The sequence below is a fragment of the Hypanus sabinus genome, chromosome 4 (genome assembly GCF_030144855.1).
Source record: "Hypanus sabinus isolate sHypSab1 chromosome 4, sHypSab1.hap1, whole genome shotgun sequence".
Lineage (NCBI taxonomy): Eukaryota > Metazoa > Chordata > Chondrichthyes > Myliobatiformes > Dasyatidae > Hypanus > Hypanus sabinus.
In genome coordinates this window covers 109,980,386-110,004,646 of record NC_082709.1, presented here as the reverse complement: position 1 = coordinate 110,004,646, position 24,261 = coordinate 109,980,386, and the positions used below count along the sequence as shown (strand labels likewise).

Here is a 24,261-nt window from a genome sequence, read left to right as displayed (position 1 = left end):
TGATGCTGCCTGGCCTGCTGAGTTAGTTCTTCCAGCATTTTGTGTGTGTGTGTTGTTTGGATTTCCAGCATTTGCAGATTTTCTTTTGTTTGTATTAGTCATACCTCATTTGTTAACTATATTATTCACTACTGAGATCAGAGATATTAAAACATTTTACTGGAGGACAAATATTCTGAATACTATCTGGTGAATGCATCTGTAAGGAAGGTAGTTTATAGGCTAGTCCCATGAACATTGAATATGTTAAATACTTGTGATCATTATTTTTCAGGTGATGTTGATTTGAAGGGAGAATTTTTGTTAATTTAATGAGTAACTGCTCTTCAAGTCAAGTCACTTTTATTGTCATTTCGACCATAACTGCTGGTACAGTACATAGTAAAAACAAGACTACGTTTTTCAGGAGCATGGTGTTACATGACACAGTACAAAAACTAGACTGAACTACGTAAAAAAACACAGGAAAAAAACTACACTAGACTACAGACCTACCCAGGACTGCATAAAGTGCACAAAACAGTGCAGGCATTATAGTAAATAATAAACAGGACAATAGGGCAGGTGTCAGTCCAGGCTCTGGGTATTGAGGAGTCTGATAGCTTGAGGGAAGAAACTGTTACATAGTCTGGTCATGAGAGCCTGAATGGTTCGGTGCCTTTTCCCAGACAGCAGGAGGGAGAAGAGTTTGTATGAGAGGTGCGTGGGATCTTTCATAATGCTGTTTGCTTTGCGGATGCAGCGTGTAGTGTAAATGTCTGTAATGGTGGGAAGAGAGACCCCGATGATCTCAGCTGACCTTAATATCCGCTGCAGGGTTTTGTGATCTGAGATGGTGCAATTTCCGAACCAGGCAGTGATGCAGCTGCTCAAGATGCTCTCAATACAACCCCTGTAGAATGTCATGAGGATTGGGGGTGGGAGATGGACTTTCCTCAGCCTTCGCAGAAACTAGAGACGCTGCTGGGCTTTCTTTGCTATGGAGTTGGTGTTGAGGGACCAGGTGAGATTCTCCACCAGATGAACACCAAGATATTTGGTGCTCTTTAACGATCCCTACCAAGGAGCCGTCAATGTTCAGTGGGGAGTGGTCGCTCTGTGTCCTCCAGAAGTCAACAACCATCTCGTTTGTTTTGTTCACATTCAGAGACAGGTCGTTGGCTCTGCACCAGTCCGATAGCCGCTGCATCTCCTCCCTGTAAGCTGACTCGTTCTTGCTGATGAGACCTACCACAGTCATGTCATTGGCGAACTTGATGATGTGGTTCGAGCTGTGTGTTGCAGCACAGTCATGGGTCAGCAGAGTGAATGGCAGTGGACTGAGCACGCAGCCCTGCGGGGCCCTGTGCTCAGTGCGATGGTGTTGGAGATGCTGCTCCCAATCCAGACTGACTGAAGTCTCCCAGTCAGGAAGTCTAGGATCCAGTTGCAGAGGGAGGTGTTCAGGCCCAGTAGGCTCAGCTTTCCAATCAGTTTCTGAGGGATGATTGTGTTGAATGCTGAACTGAAGTCTATGAACAGCATCCGAACGTATGTGTCTTTTTTGTCCAGGTGGGTTAGGGCCAAGTGGAGGGTGGTGGCAATGGCGTCGTCTGTTGAGCGGTTGGGATGGTACACAAACTGCAGGGGGTCCAGTAGAGTCTTGATATGCCTCATTTCAAGCCTCTCGAAACACTTCATGATGATGGATGTGAGTGCAACGGGATGGTAGTCATTTAGACAGGACAAGAACTGTTGTGGTATTTTTGTCCACTTACATATGCAAGCTGTGTTGGTTTTAACAATTTAAGCAAAAACAATGTTCCAGCACATAAACATTTACAATGTTTCAGTGAGTAGTTATTCTTGATTATTTATTTAAATTTGCAAAGGAGTACACTCTCAAGTTTCTTGAACTATATTTTCAAATTGTGAACAGAGAACAATACAGAACAGGAGCAGGCAATTTGGCCGACAGTGTTGTGCCGAACCAGATAAAAAGCAATCCAAAACACCCGAACACTAATTTCTCCCACCTTCACAATGTTCATCTCCCACCATCTTCCTTACATCCATCTGCCTATCCAAACGTCTCTCAAAAGCCTCTAATGTATTTGCCTCTACCACTGTTCTAGACAGTGCAATCTGGGTGGGTGTCCATTACTCTCTGAGTAAAAAATTTACCGCTCATATCCCTCTTGAACCTACCCCCTCTCACCTTCAATACATGCCCCCTGGTATTAGACTTTCCTACCCTGGGAAACAGATACTCCTTTTCTTCTTTACCTATGCCCCTCATAATCTTGTAAACCTCAATCAGATCCCCCCTCAGCCTCCGACGCGCCAGAGAAAACTACCTACGTTTATCCAGTCTCTCGTGATAGCACATCCCCTCTAAATCAGGCAGCATCCTGGTAAACCTCTTTTGCACTCTCTCCGAAGCCTCAACATCCTTCCTATAGTTGGGAGACAGAACTGTACGCAATACTCCAGATGTGGCCTAACCATTGTTTTATAAAGTTGCAACATAAACTTGTGACATTTGAACTCAATGCCTTGACTAATAAAAGTAAGCATTCCATCAGCCTTCTTAACCATCTTATCACCCTGCGTAGCCACTTTCAAGGAGCTATGAACTTGGATCCCAAGATCTCTCTGCTCAGCAACACTGATAAGGATCTTGCCCTTAACAGTGTACTGTCTCCTTGTATTTGCCCTATCAAGGTGTAACACCTCGCTTTTATCTGGGTTAAACTCCATCTGCTATTTCTCTGCCCATATCTGCACTATATCCTTTGCCAGTCTTCTATAATCCACAATTCCATCAATCTTGGTATCATCCACAAACTTACTAGCCCATTCATCCAGGTCATTTACATGTATCACAAGCAGCAGAGGTCCCAGGACAGATCCCTACAGAACACCACTAATTACAGACCTCTGGCTCAAATTTAAGTCCCTTCGACCACTGCCCTTTCTCTTCTATGCACAAGCCCATTCTGAATCCAAACAACCAATTTGCCACAGGCCCCATGTGTTTTAGTATTCTGGATTGGCCTCCCATGGGGACTTTGCCAAATGCTTTGCTAAAATCCATGTAGACAACATTCAGTGCCCTATCTTCATCACGTCTCTCATGTCACCTTTTTAAAATAACTCAATCAAGTTGGTGAGGCATGACCTGCCCTGCACAGAACCATGCTGGTGCTCCCTAATTAGGCCAAGTGCTCATATATCCTATCCCTAAGAATTTTCCTCAGTAGTTTCCCTACAACTGACGTGAGTGTCTCCAGTGAGTATTTCCCAGGATTATCCCATGTTCCTTTCTTAAATAGAGGTTACAACATCAGCCACTCATCAGTCCTCCAGAACCTCGCTTGTGGCTAGAGAAGACACAAAGATACTGGTCAAGGCCCCAACAATCTCATCTCTGCCTCCTTCAAAAATCTGGGGTAGATCTCATCAGGGCCTGGGGACATCCACCTTAATACTCATCAGGAGGTCCACATTTCCTCCTTGACCTAATGTATTTATACATTACTCTGTTTACCATTGTACAGAAACCAGCTGGTAAAAATTATACATTCGTGTGGCCTCCTGAATCTTTGTTGCATTGTTTTAATGAGTCATACAGACTAGAAAGGCTGTAGAGATACAACAAGCTGCTGATGCTGAAATTTGAAGCAATAAATAATCTGATGGAGGAGTTCAACAAGGAAGTGTCAATGTTTGAGTTGTAAAACCTGCATCAGGATAGATCATTTGTCTTTAGTGTTGACAGTTCCTTTCTCCCACAGATACTGCTTGACTTGCTGAGTTTCTCCAGCAGATTGTTAGGTTTGATGCTTGGTTAGTTATCCAAGTGTATAAAATTTAACTAGAGCAAAGGTATGATGTTTTTGTTGCCTCATGTTCTCCGTGGAAAGGATATACTTGATTGCATCAGAGGATAATTCTTCCACTTCTTGCATATTGCTCTCTGGAAAGTGTATAACAGATGAATATAAGATTAATACAGTTCCATATGATTCAATGGTTATAATTGAAGCTTGAATGAAGGTTGATGTTAGACACTTAGAAATAGAAGTTGTATTATTGATGCTATGCTATGATGTTATTAAACCTAACAAATGAACTGGGCAATGCAGCTGATTAGCACAGTGTGGCATTTGGGTTCCAATTCCAGTAGCATTGGATGTTGCAAGTTTCCTGTCTCTCAATAACTTTTAAGTACATATAAGAATCTCAGTTCGGTTATCCCTCAATGTCAGAATATAGCATTCCTGAGTGCTCATGATTTGCTTAAAAAAAAAAATTGAAGTAACCTTGTCTGGCCTTGGAAATGTTAAATTGCTGAGGGACTGACTGTGCTGTCCTTGATGTAGAAATGTTTCGTGTCAACATAATGGTAAAGAGAGATATCTTTCACGTTATGAATGGATAAATAACTTCACTTGAATATTTCAGGTAAAATTTTGTTCTTAAAGATTAGGAGTCAAAATTAATTTCATTTTAAGTGTTTTATTTTTTCATCTTCAGGGAATTAATTGAGCTACTTGCATTATCCAGAAACCAAAAAATTGCACAGCCAGGTGAAGAAAATCAGGTAAGTAATGAAAATATATTTGTATTATCTGGATTGACTTCTATTAGGGTGTTATTTAAATTGTGCTGTTGTACTTAATCTAACACAATAAAAGAAAACCTAATTCACATCAGCTTAAAATGTGGAAATAATCAGTATTAAGTGGAGAGCTTTGCTCAGAAGCATTTGTTTATTTATAACATTTATTACAGTTGTGAATATCTGTAATGTTTTATATTGCTACATGTATTAAAATCTATATATCCAAATTATGTTTTAAAGATCTTAGATATGAATATGGTTACCACAGAAATAACATTCAAGTTAATGAAAAATGCTTGTTTACCCATCAAAAAATTTGTTACCTTTCCAGATCTTGAATCTGTTGATTCAGAAGGATGGAGAATTCCAAGAAATAGTAAAAGTTGCATTGGAGCAAGGTAAAATCCAGGAGGAAATGCACCTTCTGGAGAAAGAGGTGGAAAAAAGAGATGGTGACATCCAGCTGTTACAAAAACAGCTCAAAGAGGCTGAACACATATTGGTGAGTTATAGCTGCAGTTTTTTGAAAGCAGTCATTTAAAGATTTTTTTGTTTTATTAATTGATAGATGATTAAGAATCCTATATCTTCAGACTAATATATCGGCTTTTAAAACCTCTGATCACATTATTTAAATTACCTGATATACTTCATAAAAGATGTAATAAAACTACAGGTTCCCCCGTTATCCGAAGGTAGAGCGTTCCTATGAAACCGTTTGTAAGTCGAAATATCATAAAGTGAAGAAGCAATTACCATTAATTTATATGGGAAAAATTTTTGAGTGTTCCCAGACCCAAAAAATAACCTACCAAATCATACAAAATAACACATAAAACCTAAAATAACACTAACATATAGTAAAAGCAGGAATGATATGATAAATATACAGCCTATATAAAGTAGAAATATTGTATGTATGGTGTAGTTTCACTTATCAAAATCGGGAAGACAGCAAGCCAAAATCAATTTGGGGGGAAAAAAATCAGTACATATACGCATGTGTACACAACTGCCCGCACAAGGCTTCACGGTCATGGTAGTCTTTCTCAGGGTAAAAACACGTATAAAGCCGGCGTCTTTTTTTTCATAAAAGTGGAAATCCTCTTTGGTTAGTGAAAACAGGTACTAATGTAGGTCTTTCGTAACAGCAAGCTGGTCGTAAAGCGAACATTCAAAAAACGGGGACCACCTGTATTTATAAACTTTATTAATCTTGATGCTCACACTTTACCAATTCTGTTAATGTTTATTGTAAATTTCATATATTGTTCTGCTCTTGCTGTTTTGGGATTCTACCTATAATATTGAGAATTGCACTTTACCTGGGAAACATGCACCAGACTACCCAAATTCATATTTCTTACTCATTTTGTCACTATTATCAAATTAGGTACATTGGTCTATTCTGCTTTGTAAGAGACACAGGCCAGAGACTTGTACCAAATTCTAAGCTGACAATTTGCTAAAGAAGCATTGCATGTTCAGTTAAGATAGCAAAATGTTTGATTTTACATTTTCAGCTGTTTATAAAAGCTTCTTTAAGGTTCTCAAAGAGGAGCAAGGACATTATTCCAAAATACACTGAGTGAAAGTCATAAGATAGGTCATCTGTGCTGCCACATTTCCTGCATTGATTTTGTTGAACTTCTAACTGTGTTGCATTTCGTATTTTATCTACAAATGTGTAAGTTTTAGAGGTCATTGATAAGAAAAACTATGTTAATTTATCACTCATATTGCATTATCTATGCAGCACCACTGGGATAGCTAATTCAGCACAGACCCAGGAATTATTAGTTTGAGTCATAGAGCAATACAGTGTGGATACAGGTTCTTCTACCCAGTCACTCTATGCTGACCAAACAGCTATTCCCATATCTTGCATTCACCCCATATTATTGTACCTGCCTCGAACACTTTTTCTCTGGCAGCTCATCCCATATACTCACCATCCTTTGAGGTGAAAAGTTGCCCCAAACGTCCCTTTTAAATCTCACCTTAAACCTATGCCCTCAAGTTTTGGACTTGCTAGTCCTTGAGTAGACCGTTACCACCCATCTAAGTTTAAACACTTCTATAAATTCGACTCTCATTCTTCCATGTTGCAAGAAATAAATTATTTCTGCACTCTTTTCAATCACATCTGTAGTATAACAGTATGATCAAAACAGTACACAGTAATCTGAGAGTGGACTCACCAGTGATTGATGCAACTGCAACATAATGCTGTAACTTTGAAACTAAATGTGCAGACTAATGAAGGCCAGTGTGTTAAATCCCTTTTTCACCACCCTGTGTGATACCACTTTCAATGAACTGTCACAGGTTCCTCTCTTCCATTATTCTTCATAATGTAAGTCCTGAGCTGGTTTGACCTTCCAAATGCATCACCTCATACTTAGCTATTCTGAAATCCATTCATCACACTTCAGCCTGCTTCCCTAACTGATCGTTTCTCCTGTAATCTATGATAACCTTCTTCACTATCAACTACATCTCCCAATTTTGTGTCATAAATAAACTTACTGATCAATCCTTGTGCTTTTACATTGTTGTATCATGTCATCTGTATGTCTTCTCTATGCGGTGAGGTGGTGTACGTGGGCTCACTGTCCATTCAGAAATCTGAAGGTAGTGGGGAAGAACTGTGCCTAAGAGATTGAGAATATGTCTTCAGATTCCTATACCACCACCTTGGTGGTAGCTCTGAGAGGAGGATGTGTCCTGGGTATTGGGGGTCCTTAATTGCCAGATGCCACCTTTTTGAGGCATTGCCTTTTGAGGAAATCGTCAGTGCTGGGGAGGATGGTGCCCATGATGGAACTGGCTGAGTTTGCAATTTTCTGCAGCTTTTTCTGATTCTGTGCAGTGGCCCAGATGGTGATGCAACCAGTTAGAATGCTGTCCACAGTATATCTGTAGAAGCTGATGAGTGTCTTTGCTGACATACCAAACCTCCTCAAACTCCTAATGAAATATAGCCTCTGCTGTGCCTTCTTTCTAATTGCAACAATATGTTGGGCCCAGGATAAATCTTCAGAGATGTTGACACCCAGGAACTTGAAACTGCTCCCTCCTTCCACAGCTGATCACTCGATGAGGACTTCCTGAAGTCCACATTCACTCTTTCTATAAACTACTCTCACATATGCCCTGATTTCACTTGTCATTATTTGGCCATTCTTACATTTCTCATTTGAAGAGATGTAGGTACAGTTGCAAGAAAAGGTTTGTGAACCCTTTGCATTTACCTACTTTTCTGCATTAATTATTCATAAAATGTCTGTTCTTCATCTAAGTCACAATAACAGACACAATCTGCCTAAACTAATAATGCACAAACAAGTGTACTTATCATGTCTTTATTGAACACATCATTCAATCATTTACAGTTCAGGCTGGAAAAAGTATGTGAACCCTTGTATTTAATAACTGGTAGAACCTCCTTTTGCAGCAATAACCTCCACCGGACATTTCCTGTAGCAGCTGATCAGACTTGCACAACAGTGAGGTGGAATTTTAGACCATTCCTCCATGCAAAACTGTTCCAGTTCATCAATATTTCTGGGATACCTTGTATGAAAAGTCCTCCTCAGGTTATGCCACAGCAACTCAATTGGGTTAATGTTTGGGCTCTGACTTGGCCATTCCAAAACACAAATTTTCTTCTTTTTAAACCATTCTGTGGTTGATTTACTCTTGTTTTGGATCATTGTCTTGTTGCATCATCCAATTTCTATTAAACTTCAAGTGACAGACTGCTACACTGATATTCTCCTGTAAAATGTCTTGAAACAATTTTGAATTCATTGTTCCCTCAATGATTGCAAGCTGTCCAGGCCCTGAGGTAACAAAGCAGCCCCAAACCATGATGCTCCCTCCACCGTGCTTCACAGCGGGGATGAGGTTTTGATGTTCCCTTTTCCTCCAAACATAGCAGTGTGAATTTCTGTCAAACAATTCAACTTTAGTTTCATCTGTTCGCAGAACATTGTCCCAGAAGCATTGTTACCCTTGGGTTCTTTATCACTTCCTTCAACATTGCATGCTGTGCTCTTGGTGTGATCTTTGCAAGATGCTCACTCCTAGGGAGAGAAGCAACAGTACTGAAATTCCTCCATTTGTAGACAGTTTCTCTTACTGTAGACTGATGAACACTCAAGTCTCTAGGAATGCTTTTGTAGCATTTGGCAGCTTCGTGCACCTCTACAATTCTTCTAAGGACCTCTGAAAGTTGTTTTGATCGAGGCATGGTGCACATAAACAGATCTTTCTTGAGAAGAGCAGGCCATGTCAGTAATGTGACTGTGTGTCTTTTTCATAGAGTAAGGCACCTCTACAACCCATGCCTCCAATCTCATCCCATTGATTGGAACACCTGACTCCAAATAGCATTCGCAAAGGTCCCACCCTGAGGGCTGTGAACGGCTGCACAGTAAGAAACTACGGCACCCGTATGGTGCGGCTACAGTTCGGCTCCAGCTGGTTCACGTGGGACTTCACACTGGCCGCCGTAGCCCAACCATTTCTGGGTGCGGATTTTTTGCGAGCTCACAGCCTGCTGGTCGACCTGCCCAGGAAGAGACTGGTCCACGCCGAGACCTTTCAGACGTTCTCCCTGGGTGAAGCCCAGTTGCCAGCCCCACACTTAGACTCCATCACGCTGTCCGACAACAACTTCACCAGAGTCCTGGCTGATTTCCCATCGGTTCTGGCACTGCAGTTCACGGCAGCCATGCCCAGACACAGCGTACAGCACCACATCCCGACCCAGGGACCACCCCTCCACGCCCATGCTCGAAAGCTTCTCCCGGACAAGCTCTGGCTGGCGAAGGAGGAGTTCAAGAGGATGGAGGAATTGGGGATCATACGGCGGTCCGACAGCCCATGGGCCTCCCCCCTTGCACATGGTGCCCAAAGCAACAGGGGGCTGGAGATCATGCGGCGACTATCGCAGGCTGAACGAGGCTACGACACTGGACCGCTACCCTGTGCCGCACATTCAGGACTTTGCAGCAAACCTGCAGGGCCTGCACGGATCTTCTCCAAGGTAGACCTCGTCCGGGGATACCAACAAATCCCGATGCATCCGGACGACGTCCCCAAAGCGGCACTCATCACCCACTTCGGCCTTTATGAGTTCCTCGCATGCCGTTCAGCCTAAAGAATGTTGCACAGACATTCCAGTGGTTAATGGACGTGGTGGGACGCGACCTGGACTTCGCTTTCATCTATTTGGACGACATCCTCATAGCCAGCAGCAGTCGTCAGGAGCATCTGTCCCACCTCCGTCAACTCTACGCCCGACTGAGATAATATGGCCTGACAATCAACCCGGCCAAATGCCAGTTCGGGCTCGACACCATCAACTTCCTGGGCCACAGGATTACTAAAGACGGGGCAACACCTCTGCCCGCCAAGGTAGACGCAGTCCGCCATTTCCCCCGACCCAACACAATCAAAGGCCTTCAGGAATTCATGGGTATGGTTTCTACCACCGCTTCCTCCCTTCAGCTGCCCGAATCATGCGCCCCCTATTCGCCCTGATGTCGGGTAAAGGCAAGGTCATTACCTGGGACGAGGAGTCCGCCGCCGCTTTCATTAAAACCAAAGAAGCCTTAGCAAATGCCGCGATGCTAGTGCACCCCAGAACAGACAACCCTACCGTCCTCACAGTGGACACATCCAACACGGCAGTTGGTGGAGTGCTGGAACAACTCATTGAGGGTCGTTGGCAACCCCTGCCATTTTTCAGCAAACACCTACAACCACCCGAGCTCAAATACAGTGCTTTTGAACGGGAACTGTTGGCGCTATACCTGGCAATCAGGCATTTCAGGTACTTCTTAGAAGGTAGGCCCTTCACTGCATTCACGGACCACAAGCCACTTACCTTTGCGTTCACGAAAGCATCCGACCCCTGGTCGTCCCGTCAGCAGTGACATCTGTCCTACATCTCCGCATACACGATGGATGTCCGGTATGTCTCGGGAAAGGACAGTGTCCTGGCGGACGCCCTCTCCTGCCCTAACATCCAAGCCCTGTCCCAGGAGGTAGACTATGAAGCACTGACGGAGGCGCAGCAGGCAGACGAGGAGATCCCTAGTTACAGGACTGCAGTCTCCAGTTTGCAGCTCCAGGACCTCCCCGTAGGGCCAGGTGAGAGGACCCTACTCTGTGACGTCACCACCGGCCAACCCTGTCCTGTCGTCCCAGCAGCCTGGCGGTGGCGCGTTTTCGACTCCATTCACAACTTAGCACACCCCTCCATCAGGACAACCATCTGGATGGTAGCCAACAGGTTAGTTTGGCATGGACTCCACAAGCAGGTCAGTGAATGGGCCAGAATGTGCACGCACTGCCAAACAGCTAAGGTGCAGCGGCACACCAAAGCTCGCCGCAGCAGTTCCACCCCACCTGCCGGTATTTCAACCACATTCATGTAGATATCGTGGGCCCCCTGTCAGTGTCGCGAGGAGCACGGCACCTCCTATTGTGGACCGGTTCACAAGATGGCCAGAGGCAGTCCCGCTCACCGACACCACCTCCGAATCTTGCGCCCGGGCACTGATTGCCACCTGGATATCTCGCTTTGGTGTACCGGCCCACATTACCTCCGACAGAGGCGCCCAGTTCACCTCCTGCCTGTGGTCAGCTATGGTCAGCCTTTTGGGGACACAGCTGCACCACACAACTGCCTACCACCCACAGTCAAACGGACTGGTGGGACGCTTCCACCGTCACCTGAAGTCGGCTCTCATGGCCCGCCTGAGAGGATCTAACTGGGTCCTGCTCGGAATCCGCACAGCGCCCAAAGAGGATCTGCACACCTCGTTGACTGAGTTGATATACCGCGCACCCCTGGTCGTCCCAGGAGAGTTCATACCAGCCCCAAGGGAGCAAGAGGAAGAACCCGCAGCAGTCCTGGGCAGACTACTCAAGAGGCTCGGTAATCTGGCCCCCTTACCCACTTCGCAGCATGGGCAGAACCTGACCTGCGTACTCAAAGACCTACAAAACTGTAAGTTTGTTTTTGTACAATGGGGCAGACATCGGGCACCGCTACAGCGGCCCTACGAGGGGCCGTTTAAGGTGATCAGGAACAACGGGTCCACATTCGTGCTGGACATTGGGGGGAAAGAGGAGGTTTTCACGGTGGACTGACTCAAACCGGCCCATGTGGACTTGGTGCAGCTGGTCGAGATTCAGGCACAGAGGCAGACCTCCCAAACAGAGTCCGACCCAGACTGTGGACATTGGGGGGGTGTATCGCCGGTTCTGGTGGGGGGGGGGGGTTATGTGGCGACCCACTTCCCAGCGCACTCGAACCGGCTCACAAAGTGGCGCACACTGGCACTGAGGCAGGTCCCAAAGAGGGTGCCAAGCCTGCTTCACCAGCAAGGGGAAAAGCCCACATGCGGGACGGACTGTGAATACACGCCTCCTACAGCATTCCCGCCCGGGGAGGGCGGGATCAGGAAGGCTTTAAAGCGAGGCCGTGAAGTTTGAATAAACCTCTTTTGTAACTGCAGCTCACCGACTCTGTCGTTATTGCAGCACTGTGTGTAGCACACCGCTACAAGACCACATTTTATGGGTAATTAATGCAGAAAGTCAGGTAATTACAAAACATTTTTCTTGCAACTGTAAGCTCTGGCACATTTAATCTTCACTTGATTTGGCAAATGATCTTGTAGGTAAGTATAACTTCATTTTTTGGTTACAATGTACTGAATGAATCCTTAGAACAGCCATTCATTTTTAAAGAGGATCCTAGGCTTTGTTTATTTCAGAGTGCAATATTAAGCAAAGAAGCATCTTACATCCCTGAATAGAAAATGAAAACTTCTGCTTTATGGTATATACTTCAATTTTTACAACACCTGAACCTATGTCTTCTCTTTCCGAGTAACATCAAATAAATGATTTCATACAGTTTTGTAGATCATGCAGCCCTTTGCCAACATCTGTTGAGAAAAGTATGTGAATATAGTTTATGCAGTAATAAAATATTGTCAGCATCCTGATGTCATAAATCTAGTTACTTTGCACATGAACTATCAATTGTCAGAACAATATGTTGTCATTGCAAGCTTGAATAGAATTTTGAGGACATTGCAGATCCAGTGTTGTTCCAGATTGGTTTGCTGCACATTATACGTGTGTACAAAATGTGATAAACTGGATCCAGGACTGAATTGGATAGCAGTTTTTAAGGCCATTTTTCTGCAGAACTAAGCAGATATAGGCATCATGGCTGTTCCTTTTCCAAGTGGAAGTTAGTTTTTGTATGTTACAAGTTTTCCGATTTTACCATCATCATTGTACGTTGTACGATGTTGGTGATCATGGTTCTTGGCAAATTTTTCTGCAGATGTGGTTTCCCAATGCTGTTGTCTGGGCAGTGTCTTTACAAGATGGGTGACCCCAGCCATTATCATCAGTACTGTTCAGAGAGCATCTGCCTTGTGTCAACGGTCGCATGACCAGGACTTGTGATGTCACCAGCTGCTCGTACAACTACCCACCACCTGTTTGCATGGCTTCATGTGACCCTGATTGGGAGGGCTACAGGCTAGTGAAGGGAAGGAGTGCCCTACACCTCCTTTGGTAGAGATGGATCTCCATCCTGCCACCTATTTTAGGTGTGGCCAGTTGAAATAATTCTGGTAATCTTATGTTAGAAGGGACATTTAGTTGTTGAGCCTGCAATGGCGATTAGGTTGTCTAATAGGTGCTTTCCAATTTGAATCATTGTCTTTTAAGCTGTTAGTATATAGCATCATATAATAGTTTCACTTGGTGGTTAAATGCTCAAAAAAAATGAAGACATCAGCATCTGACTAATTATTGTGGTTCTTTTTAACTTCCTTTTACCAAAGTGGATCTGTATTATTCTAAGCCTTTCACAAGTACAGTGGATTCTGGTTAATTAGGACATATCTAGACCAGTACAATTTGGCCCAATTAGCTGAAGTTTCATGGAAATAGTTAAAAAGGTATAAAAAAGACTACCACTTAACTGAGTAACAAATTATGTATTTAAATGAAATACAGAACAAATTAGAACACTACCAAACTACTACAGTACTGTAAAACTGTGTTGGTTCCTAATAGTTATCGACAGAGGTATTAATCCAGTGTATGGCATCGTGTTCTTTTGATTGACTGTAAATGAACAAAATCAGTGCACCTAGTGCAGATAATGGACTGCCTTCAAATAAATCTTTTGATGATTATATCTTCCAAATCTTCATTTTCATTATAACATTTAAGATGACTATCAATACTTAAAATTCTTCGTAGTTGCTAACTTGTTGAAATAGTGAAATCTTTTCATTTTCACTTCCGCCTTTTCTGGCACCTTCTCCAAGCTTCAGTTCTTGAAAACACTCTGAGCAAAAAAGTTCTGAATTGTCTTGCTGGATATGACTCACCAACTGTCAGTGACAAAGGTCATTGCTTTTGTACACGCATGCAGCTGATGCTATTTAAAAACTAAACACAGTGTAGTGTTTTAAAGGCCACGCAAGTGCACGTGACTGACACTAATTAGAAACTGTTCAACAACAGTCTTCTGTGCCACTTAAGTGGCATTGTATCCCAAATAAATGAAGGCAGTCCTAGCTATTCTCGATTTGATTTTGTTCTTTTAGAGTTGTCCCAAATAAGCAGCTATCCAGATTAACTGATGGCCCAATTAACCGTAAACCACTGTGTATACTTTCATTTCTGTTTCTCAGAAATATGTATGAATTCCAAGAAATTATTAAAGCTTAATTTGATCATGATTAGATGTCAGTCTTTCCTAAGACTTCAAAACTAACTTCATAGTAACTTAATGTAATTCTAGAAAAGATGCATTTAAATCTATATCTTTTAGCAGTACTTGGAAGACATTTGTGCCTTTTATATGAAATATAAAATTTATCCTTTCTTCCCCGTCTCCTCACCCAAGGCCGCTGCTGTGTATCAAGCCAAAGAGAAATTAAAATCTATAGAGAAAGCAAGAAAAGGTAGGAAAAAAAGCCCAGAAAATTGTTTCATTGTATATTGCTACTACACTGCAGAGACAATTAAGCATAGTTCTACAATAGACTTGCTTTACAGAGGAAGATTGTGAATGATAATTAAACTATTGTATGCTTGTAACTATGGCATAACAATACTGATTTTTGACATCAATACAGTGACATTACATTGGTCTTCTAATATTTCACACAGCAAATTCCAGACCTCTTGTAGGAGGAATTCTAATGCTCTTTTGCATGCTTACTGTTGTGCTTAACAATTAAAATGCATGACACAAAGTTTTGCAATTATGAAAATTGCTTGATAAAGTACTTGATATTGTATTAACGTAAATAGACATTCACTCCATTTTGTTTTGAAATTTTATGTGAGAAAGCACAAAAGGAAAAATCTAAATATTATCAGAATTTGTGCTGAGTATTTTCATATTTTTTTAATATCTGATCATAAATGAATAATGGTTCTACTTTCTTTGCAGGTGCAATCTCATCCGAAGAGCTTATCAAATATGCTCATAGGATAAGTGCTAGCAACGCAGTAGCAGCACCACTAACATGGGTCCCAGGTAAGAACGAAAACATAATTGGCATAATTATGCCAATAAGATACTATGATTTTAAAATATTAATACTAATTTCATATTAAATATTCTTAATCACCTTGGACTATTGCATGCAATTCTGGTTGTAGGAAGGATGTAGAGGCTTTGGAGATGGTTCAGGATGCTGTCTGGATTTAGAATGTTTTAGCTATAAGCAAATGTTGGAGAAACATGAATTGTTCTCTGAGGAGAGATCTGATGGAAGTTTATAAAATTGAGAGGCATAGGTAGGATGGACTGGCAGAATTTTTTTTTCCCCCAGGATAGAAATACTGAATACTACAGAGCATTGCTTTAAGGTGAGAGGGGGAAGTTTAACGAGAATGTGTGAGGCAAGTTGTTTTTTTTAACTGTGCCTGGAACACACTGCCAGGGATGGTAGTGGAAGCAGGTACAATAGTTCAGGGGCCTTTTGGAAAGGCACATGAACAAGCAGGTAACACAGAGGTATGAATCAAGTACACACAGAAAGGGTTAGTTTAATTTGACATCATGCTCATTTGGGGCTTCTGTGCTGTATTGTTCTATGTTTAATGCAAATGTTGTATTTTCCCAAAAACAGCTTTGAATATATGGGTTTCATATAAAGTGCAAGACATAGATATTACACATGCACCCCTTCCCTGAGGTGTTATCTGTTCAATCATATTCTGCTGCTTTCTCCCCCCTGCCCTGAAGCATACAGTTCTTTAATGTTCAATTATATATCTACTTATTTTTAAAGCTCTAGTGGATTTTTTTTTTCATCACTATAATAGTATATTTCATTATATAATCCACCAAGCGTTTGCATTAATCCTTTTTGTGATGGCCTTAAATCTTTGTCCTCCTGCCGTGCATTTACTGATTAAATCATTGCTGGAAACAGATTTTGTTATAAAATCTATCATTCAAATGAGATATTTTACAACAAAAAAACTTTGTTATAAAACTATTTGGCTCTGTTTGGCACCATTCAGTCAAATCTAACGTGTTGGGTCATCCTCTTTATGTTCAGTTAATGTGAGCTAGATCCCTCTGCAAGACCAGAAATTGGAGAATTAACGTGTGACGTTGTGCAGCTAACACAATTCTAATATTAGTAAATGGGACTTTTAATCAGCTGTGTTCTGATTATTTTTTAATGAACAAGTGTTGGCAATTTCTTTAGTTACACGTTGAATATTATTAAACAATTAAACAAAAAGCTTTGTATTGTGAATTGTGATTATGATACATGCTTTGATTTAGGTGATCCACGGAGACCATATCCTACTGATCTGGAAATGAGGAGTGGTCTTCTGGGACAACAAAGTAACCTTTCAACCAACGGAATGAATGGGCATTTACCTGGCGATGCACTGGCTGCAGGCAGATTACCAGGTAAAATCTAACAATACATAGGTTATGATTTAAGGGTAGCATAGTAACAGAACATAGTGCTGTTGCTTCACAGCTGCAGCAATCTAGGTTTGACCCTGGCCTTAGGTGCTATCTACAGTGCCTATTAAAAAATATTCAGCTTCCAGGTGTATTTTTACTACAATCAATTGAAACACCTTGACTGCACACAGATCTCCATTTAACTAATTAATGTGATTTCTAACACCAGTGATGACTTGGTGTGCTGTTGGTGTGGGGGGGGGGGGGAGGGGGTGAATACTTACGCTGTATATTTGTAATTAATTCAGATCACTTTGTAGAGATATGTTTTCACTTTGATATGGAAGAATCTCTTTCTGTTGATCAGTGTCAAAAAAGTCAAATGAAATCCACTGTGATTGAATATTGTAAAATAATAAAACATGAAAACTTATGGGGGGGGGTTGCTGAATACCTTTTATAATTCTGTATGTGGAACTTGATACTGGTATTATTATTGTTACATATTCACATAGAATATGAAACAGTACAGACCCTTGGGGCCACAATGTTGTGCAACATTCTAACCTACTCTACTATCAATCTAACCTTTCCCTCCCACAGAGTCCTCTATCTTTCTTTCATCCATGCTAAGCTCCTCTAAAATGCTGTTGATGTAGATAGGAGCATGTGCACCACCCCCTTTCTGAAGTCAATGTTTTGTTGACGTGAAGGGAAAGATTGTTGTCATGACACCATGCTACTGAGCTCCCTATCTCCTTCCTGTACTCTGACTCATCACAATTTGAGATACAGCCTGTTACAGTGGTATCTGCAAACCTGTAGATGGGGTTAGAGCAGAATCTGGTCATGGAGTTATGAGAGTACAGGAAGTACAGAAGGATGCTGAGGAAACAACTTTGTAGAGCACCAGTGTATAGACGAATTGTGGCAGAGGAGTTGCTGCCTTTCCTTACTGTTGATCAGAAAGTCCAGGATCCAGTTGTAGTGGAAGGCATTAACTCCCACAGTCTGGAGTCTGGTGATGAGGTTGCTTGGAATAGTAATATTGAAGCAGAGTTGTGGTCAATAAACAATAGGCTAACATAGGTGCCTTTACTGTCGAAATGTTTCAGAGATGAGTGCTAGGCCAGGGAATGCACTCACTGTGGACATGTATCGGCAATAAGCAAAATGCAATGTCGAAGTTGTTTGGAAAGCTGGAATTGATGTGTACCATGACAGCATCTCGAAGCACATTATAATGGTAGATGTTAGAGGAACTGGGCTGTAGTCATTAAGGTGTGTCATTTTTTTTCTTGGGTGCAGGGGTGATAATGGCCTTTTTAAGCAGGAGGAACTGCAGTCTGAAGCAGAGAGAGGTTAAAAGTGGCTGTAAGTACCCCTGCCAGCTGATCCATACAGGATCTAAGGTCACTACCAGGTATACTATCTGAGCCTAATGCTTCCCAAGTTCAAGTTTAAGTTCGGTTTACTGTCATTCAACTGTATACATGTATACAACCAAATGAAACAACACTCCTCTGGACCAAGGTGCATAACACAGTACATATAACTCACATACACGAAGTACAACTACTACAAATAAATTAACAAATAATAAGGTGCATATACGATATGAGTTTAAAAAGTCAACAGTATAACGCTACTGGCACTTTATAGATGATGAGACCTGGGTGGTAGCAGGGAGTTCAGTAATCTTACAGCCTGTGGGGGGTGGGGAGGTGTCTACCATCCTAACAGTTCTTGCCCTAATGCAGTGGGCCTCCAGCATGATGGTAGGGGAGTCAAAGAGATTGCTGGATGGGTGGAGAGGGGAATTACGACAACGCTGAGAGTCCTGTATATGTAGTGTTCCTGGTAAATATCCCTAATGGGTGGAAGAGAGAATCCATCATTTTGCGATCAAACTGTCAAATAAATCCAACCTGTTCCACTGTTATCCCGAGAGTGGAATCTGTTGTCCTTACCCTGTCTAGTATATATGTAGTTCCAAGCCCACAGCAATCTGCTTTAGTCTTAACCATTCAATAACTTCGCAAGCCACTGAGTTCTACAACAATTAGTGACAGTTCATCCTGTCAATCCTGTTTCTCAATGAGTTCACTCACAAGATCAACCATTCCTCCAGTTCTCCTACTGTCTACCTTGGAGTAATTTGCAGTAGTGAATTAAGCTACGAATCAGAATGTCTTTTCTACATGTTGGAGACCAAAGTATCCAGGGGAAAATAATGCAGCCCCAGCAAAACATGCAAATGCAAATACAAATTTGAACAGAAGGGAACAAGTATGTCAGTACCCACCCTGACAGTCTCCAGTGCATCTGAACCTAGTCACTGTCATGGGTAAACCTGTGGATCTGTTAAACTAATCTTATCTGTTATACTAATGCCTGCATACCGGACTAATTAAATGTCTCAAACTAGTTCAAAGGCAGATAACGATCTGGCCAGAAGGAGCAACCTCCACATTACAGAGTAGTTTTGAACATGTTCAGGGAGGCAGCTACCTATGACCATCACATTAATATTGATGAATATGTGAGATCTGTGACTGGCTACACAGAAAAATGCATCAAGAATATCACTGTTATTAAACACATCACTCCTCACTGCACATACACGGCTCCTCGGTGGAGAGAGTTAGGATCACCAAGTTGTTGGGAGTGCATGTAATGGATGATCTCACCTGGTCCCTCATTACCACTTCTTTGGTCAACAAAGCACAGCAGTGTCTCCACTTCCTGAGGAGATTGAAGTGTGTGAGTCTCTCTCTCCCCCCACCTTTTAAGCAATTTTTACAAGAGTGTCCTCACCAGCTGCATCTCTATCTGGTATGGGAATTGCAAGGCACCTGGACACGACTGAACAAAGAATTGCGAGGACTGTTGAGAGGAGCATCAGGGTCTCTCTTTCACCCAGTTGAGATATTTATCAGGAGCGCTAGTTACGCAGGGCCCCTTAGTATTGTCGGTGATCCCTCCTATCCGTCCAACAATCTTTTTGACCCCCTACCATCAAGCAGGAGGGACCATAGCTTTAGGACAAGAACAGTTAGGATGAGAAACAGCTTCCTCTCCCAGGCCCTAAAACTGCTCAACTCCCTGCCACCACCCAGGTCTCATCATATTTGAAGGGTCAATAGTGGTATACTGTTTACTTTTAACTTGTATCATAAATGCACCTTATTATTTGTTAATTTATTTGTGGTAATATTAGTTGTGTGTGTGTGTGAGTTATATATATGTACTGTGTTGCGCATCTTGGTCCAGAGGAATACTGCCTCATTTACATGTGTACTGTTGAATGACAATAAACTCGAACTTCAATATTTTTAAATTCCAAATGTTTACTTCCATGTTTTTAAATCCCATCACCTAAATGCTGTGATGTGATTCAAATTCATGTTTCAATAGTCCAGTAACTAACAACCTCAATGCTAGCATACTGCCTGTGTGCTGTATTGGTGGACAAATAAACTGTCCATTAAGAATTTGTTTTTCGTATTATAACGGTAAGAATATATCAGAAGTGAGATATATCAGCCATTTGAGCGGTGTCACATCAACAGCCTTGCACTTGACATCAGCAAGACCAAATAACTGATTGTGGACTTCTGAAAGGGTAAAATGAGGGATCACACACCAGTCATCATGGAGGGATCAGAAGTGGAGAGAGTGAACAATTTCAAGTTCCAGGGTGTCAATATCTCTGAGGATCTAACCTGGACCCAACATATTGACACAGCTACAAAGACAATGACAGTGGCTGTATTTCATTTGGAGTCTGAGGAGATTTGGTATGTCACCAAAGACACTCGCAAATTTCTACAGATGTACACTGTAGAACATTCTAACTGATGCATCACCATTCAGAATGGGGTGGGGGGTGTGATTGCTCAGCTTCACCATAGACACTAGCCTCCATTGTATCCAGGACATCTTCAAGGAGTGTAGAACAGTATAGTACAGGAAAAAGCTCTTTGGTCCACTATATGTGCTGAACAAGCTAAAAAGCACACCAGAAACACCCAAACATTAACCCCTCCTACACAATGTCCATATCCCTCCATCTTTCTTACATCCACGTGTCTATCTAAACATCCCTGATGTATTTGCCTCTACCATCAAACCAGGCAGCACATTCCAGACATCCACTACTCTGAGTAAAAAACTTAACCCTCACACTCCTGGTGAACTTACCCCCATCACCTTCAAAGCATGCCCTCTGGTATTTGACATTTCAACCCTGAGAAACAGATGCTCCCTGTCTACTCTATCTATGCTTCTCATCCTCTTAAACCTCTATCAGATCTCCCCTCAGCCTCTGCAGCTCCAGAGAAAACGACGCAAGCTTATCCAGTCTTTCATGATAGTACATGCTCTCTAAACCGGACAGCATCCTGGTGAACCTCTTCTGACCTCTCCAAGCCTCTCCATCCTTTCTATAATGAGGCAACCAGAACTGTATGCAATACTCCAGATGTGGCCTAACCAGTGTTTTATAAAGTTGCAACATAAACTTGTGACATTTGAACTCAGTACCTCGACTAATAAAAGTAAGCATTCCATAAGCCGCCTTAACCACCTTACTGACCTGTGTAGCCACTTTCAAGGAGCGATGAACTTGGATCCCAAGATCTCTCTGCTCAGCAACACTGTTAAGGATCTTGCCCATAACGGTGTACTCTCTTCTTGCATTTGCCCTTACCAAGGTGTAACACCTCACATTTTTCTGGGTTAAACTCCCTTTACCATTTCTCTGCCCATATTTGCAACCAATCTATATCGCAAAGTATTCTTTGCCAGTCTTCTACATTATCCACAACTCCACCAATCTAGGTATTGTCTACAAGTTTACTAACCCACCCATCTACATTTGCATCCATTTATATATGTCACAAACAGCAGAGGTCCTAGCATAGTTCCCTGTGGAACACCACTAATAACAGACCTCCAGCTCCAAGTTCCTTCAGCCACTACCCTGTCTTCTATGTGCAAGCTAGTTCCGAATCCAAACAGTTAATTTGTCGCATGCCCCATGCATCTTAATCTTCTTGGGGTGCTCGGCAATTTTTTCCAATAAATTGCAGTTTCATCACAGTTAAACACTTGCTTATACGAATAACCGTCTTCTGTAATTATTTTCTTCAGTTCTGCTGGGAACTTTTCGGTAGCTTCAGTATCAGCCAAAGCACTCTCTCCAATAAACTTTAAACTATGAAGCTGCCCTCGCCTCAGAAACTGATCAAACCACCCATGACTGCCTTTAAATCCCACTTCCGCAACACTTTCATCACCATCGTCCAGTGCTTTCTGTTTCAGCTTATTAAAAAGACTGATTTCTCCTTAAGTATAAAACTTAACGGAACACCACGCTTTGTACACCCATCAATCCACTCAAGCAATAGACTTTCCATTTTATCCATTACTGGATGCCGACTAAGAGAGACCACTTTGCTACGAGCAGAACCAACAGTAACATCGGCAGCTTTCAGGATTCTTTCCCTCTGTTTATAAATACTGTAGTGCAAATGGTGGACGCAGGCAAGTTCAGCGTGCGGACAGTGTCCTTTCTTCATTCACCACAATCAAAATGCTTAATTACTTGTAGTTTTATGCTAAGTGTAACATCCTTACAAGCTCTTAGGTTTTTCTGATACCTTAGAACTCATCTTGCTAACGGATGCACAAAATAAATCGACATAAAGCACAGATGCTCACAGCAATGTGTTTAAGCAATGCCGGCTAGAATGCAGTTCCGGGGGAGGAGCTTGGCTGCTCAGGGTGCGCGCTGCCTTTTTTCTTAACAGTGAAAACACCTTCTGTTAGTGAAAACAGGTAACTAACGTAGGTCTTTCGTAACAGCAAGGTGTTGTAAAGTGAACGTTCGAAAGACGGCAGCCACCTGTATAAGAAATATTAAATAATTAGAAAGAGATGACATAGGATTGGAAGGTGTAGTCTCTGTGGGTTGAGTTAAGAATTGGCAAGTGTAAAATGACCCTAATGGCAGTTGTACACTGGCCTCCAAACAGCAGCTGGGATGTGGATTACAAATTACAGCAGGATATAGAAAAGGCGTATCAGAAAGGCAATGTCACGTTAGTCACACTGAAGATTTTAACATGAAAGTGGATTGGGAAAACCAGGTCAGTACTGGACCTCAAGAGAGAATTTGTAGAATGTCTAAGAGATGGCTTTTTAGAACAGCTGGTTGTTGAGCCCATTAGAGGATCGGCTGTGCTGGATTGGGTGTTGTGCAATGATCCGGAGGTGATAAGAGAGCTTAAGGTTAAGGAACACTTAGAGAACAGTGATCACAATATGATCAAGTTCACATTGAAATTTGAGAGGGAAAAAATAAAACCCAATGTGTCGGTATTTCAATGGAATAAAGGAAATTACAATGGTATGAGAGCGAACTGGCCGAAGTTGACTGGAAAGGGACATTTGCAGGAAGGACAGCAGAGCAGCAATGGCTGAGTTTCTGTGAAAAATGAGGGAAGTGCAAGACAGATATATTCCAAATAAGAAGTTTTCAAAGGGAAGAAGGACACTACTGTGGCTGACAAGTGAAGTCAGAGCCAAGGTAAAAGCAAAAGAAAGGGCATACAAAGAAGCCAAAGCTAGTGGGAAGATAGAGGATTGGGAAGCTTTTAAAAACTTACAGAAGGAAACTAAGAAGGTCATTAGGAAAGAAAAGATGAATTATGAAAGGAATCTGGTGACTAATATCAAAGAAGATACTAAAAGCTTTTTTAAATATATAAAGGGTAAAAGAGAGTCGAGGGTAGATGTAGGACCAATACAAAATGATGCTGGAGATATTGTAATGAGAGATGCAAAGATGACAGAGGAACTGAGTACGTATTTTTCATCAGTCTTCACAGTGGAAGATGCCTGGAGTATGCTAGACATTCAAGAGTGTCAGAGAAGTGAAGTTTGTGCAGTGAAAATTACGACTGAGAAAGTGCTCAGGAAGCTTAATGGTCTAAGGGTGGTAAATCTCCTGGAACTGGTGGATGCACCCTTGGGTTCTGAAAGAAGTAGATGGAGAGATTGCGGAGGCATTAACAATGAGCTTTCAAGAATCGATAGATTCTGGCATTGTACTGGATGACAAGAAAATTGAAAATGTTACTCCACTATTTAAGAAGGGTGGGAGGCAGTAGAAAGGAAACTATAGACCTGTTAGCCTGACTCCAGTGATTGTTAAGTTGTTGGAATCAGTTGTTAGGGATGAGATTACAGTGTATCTGTAGGCTCATGACAAGATAGGCAAAAGCCGGCATAGTTTCCTGAAAGGAAAATCCTGCCTGACAATCCTACTGCAATTCTTTGAGGAAATTACAAGCAGGGTAGACAAAGGAGATACAATAGACATGGTGTACTTGGATTTTCAGAAGGCCTTTTACAGGATGCTGCACATGATAGCAAGATAAGAGCCCATGGAATTACAGGGAAATTACTAGCATGGGTGGAGCATTGGCTGGTTGGCAGAAAACAGAGAGTGGAAATAAAGGGATCCTATTCTGGCTGGCTGCCGGTTACCAGTGGAGTTCCACAGGTTTCATTGTTGGGACTGCTGCTTTTTACGATGTATGTCAATGATTTGGACTATAGAATTTATGGATTTGTGGCTAAATTTACCAAT

General features: G+C 42.1%; 2 protein-coding genes across 2 annotated transcripts in view; one reads left to right on the top strand and one right to left on the bottom strand.

Annotated features, from left to right (window-relative positions):
* The window catches only part of med4 (mediator complex subunit 4), a 46,479-nt gene that overhangs the window by 8,928 nt on the left and 13,290 nt on the right, over window positions 1–24,261 (top strand). Inside the window, exons 2-6 of the mRNA XM_059967855.1 lie at window positions 4,519–4,585; window positions 4,938–5,108; window positions 14,568–14,625; window positions 15,120–15,206; window positions 16,473–16,604. Coding sequence (XP_059823838.1) covers window positions 4,519–4,585; window positions 4,938–5,108; window positions 14,568–14,625; window positions 15,120–15,206; window positions 16,473–16,604 — 515 coding nt within the window. The remainder of the gene's footprint in view (window positions 1–4,518; window positions 4,586–4,937; window positions 5,109–14,567; window positions 14,626–15,119; window positions 15,207–16,472; window positions 16,605–24,261) is intronic.
* Window positions 3,924–24,261, bottom strand: part of nudt15 (nudix (nucleoside diphosphate linked moiety X)-type motif 15) — a 44,545-nt gene continuing 24,207 nt past the window's right edge. The window contains exons 4-5 of the transcript XR_009511743.1: window positions 4,930–5,030; window positions 3,924–3,958 (exon numbers count right to left, since the gene is read on the bottom strand). The gene's annotated coding sequence lies outside the window, so the exon portion shown is untranslated. The remainder of the gene's footprint in view (window positions 3,959–4,929; window positions 5,031–24,261) is intronic.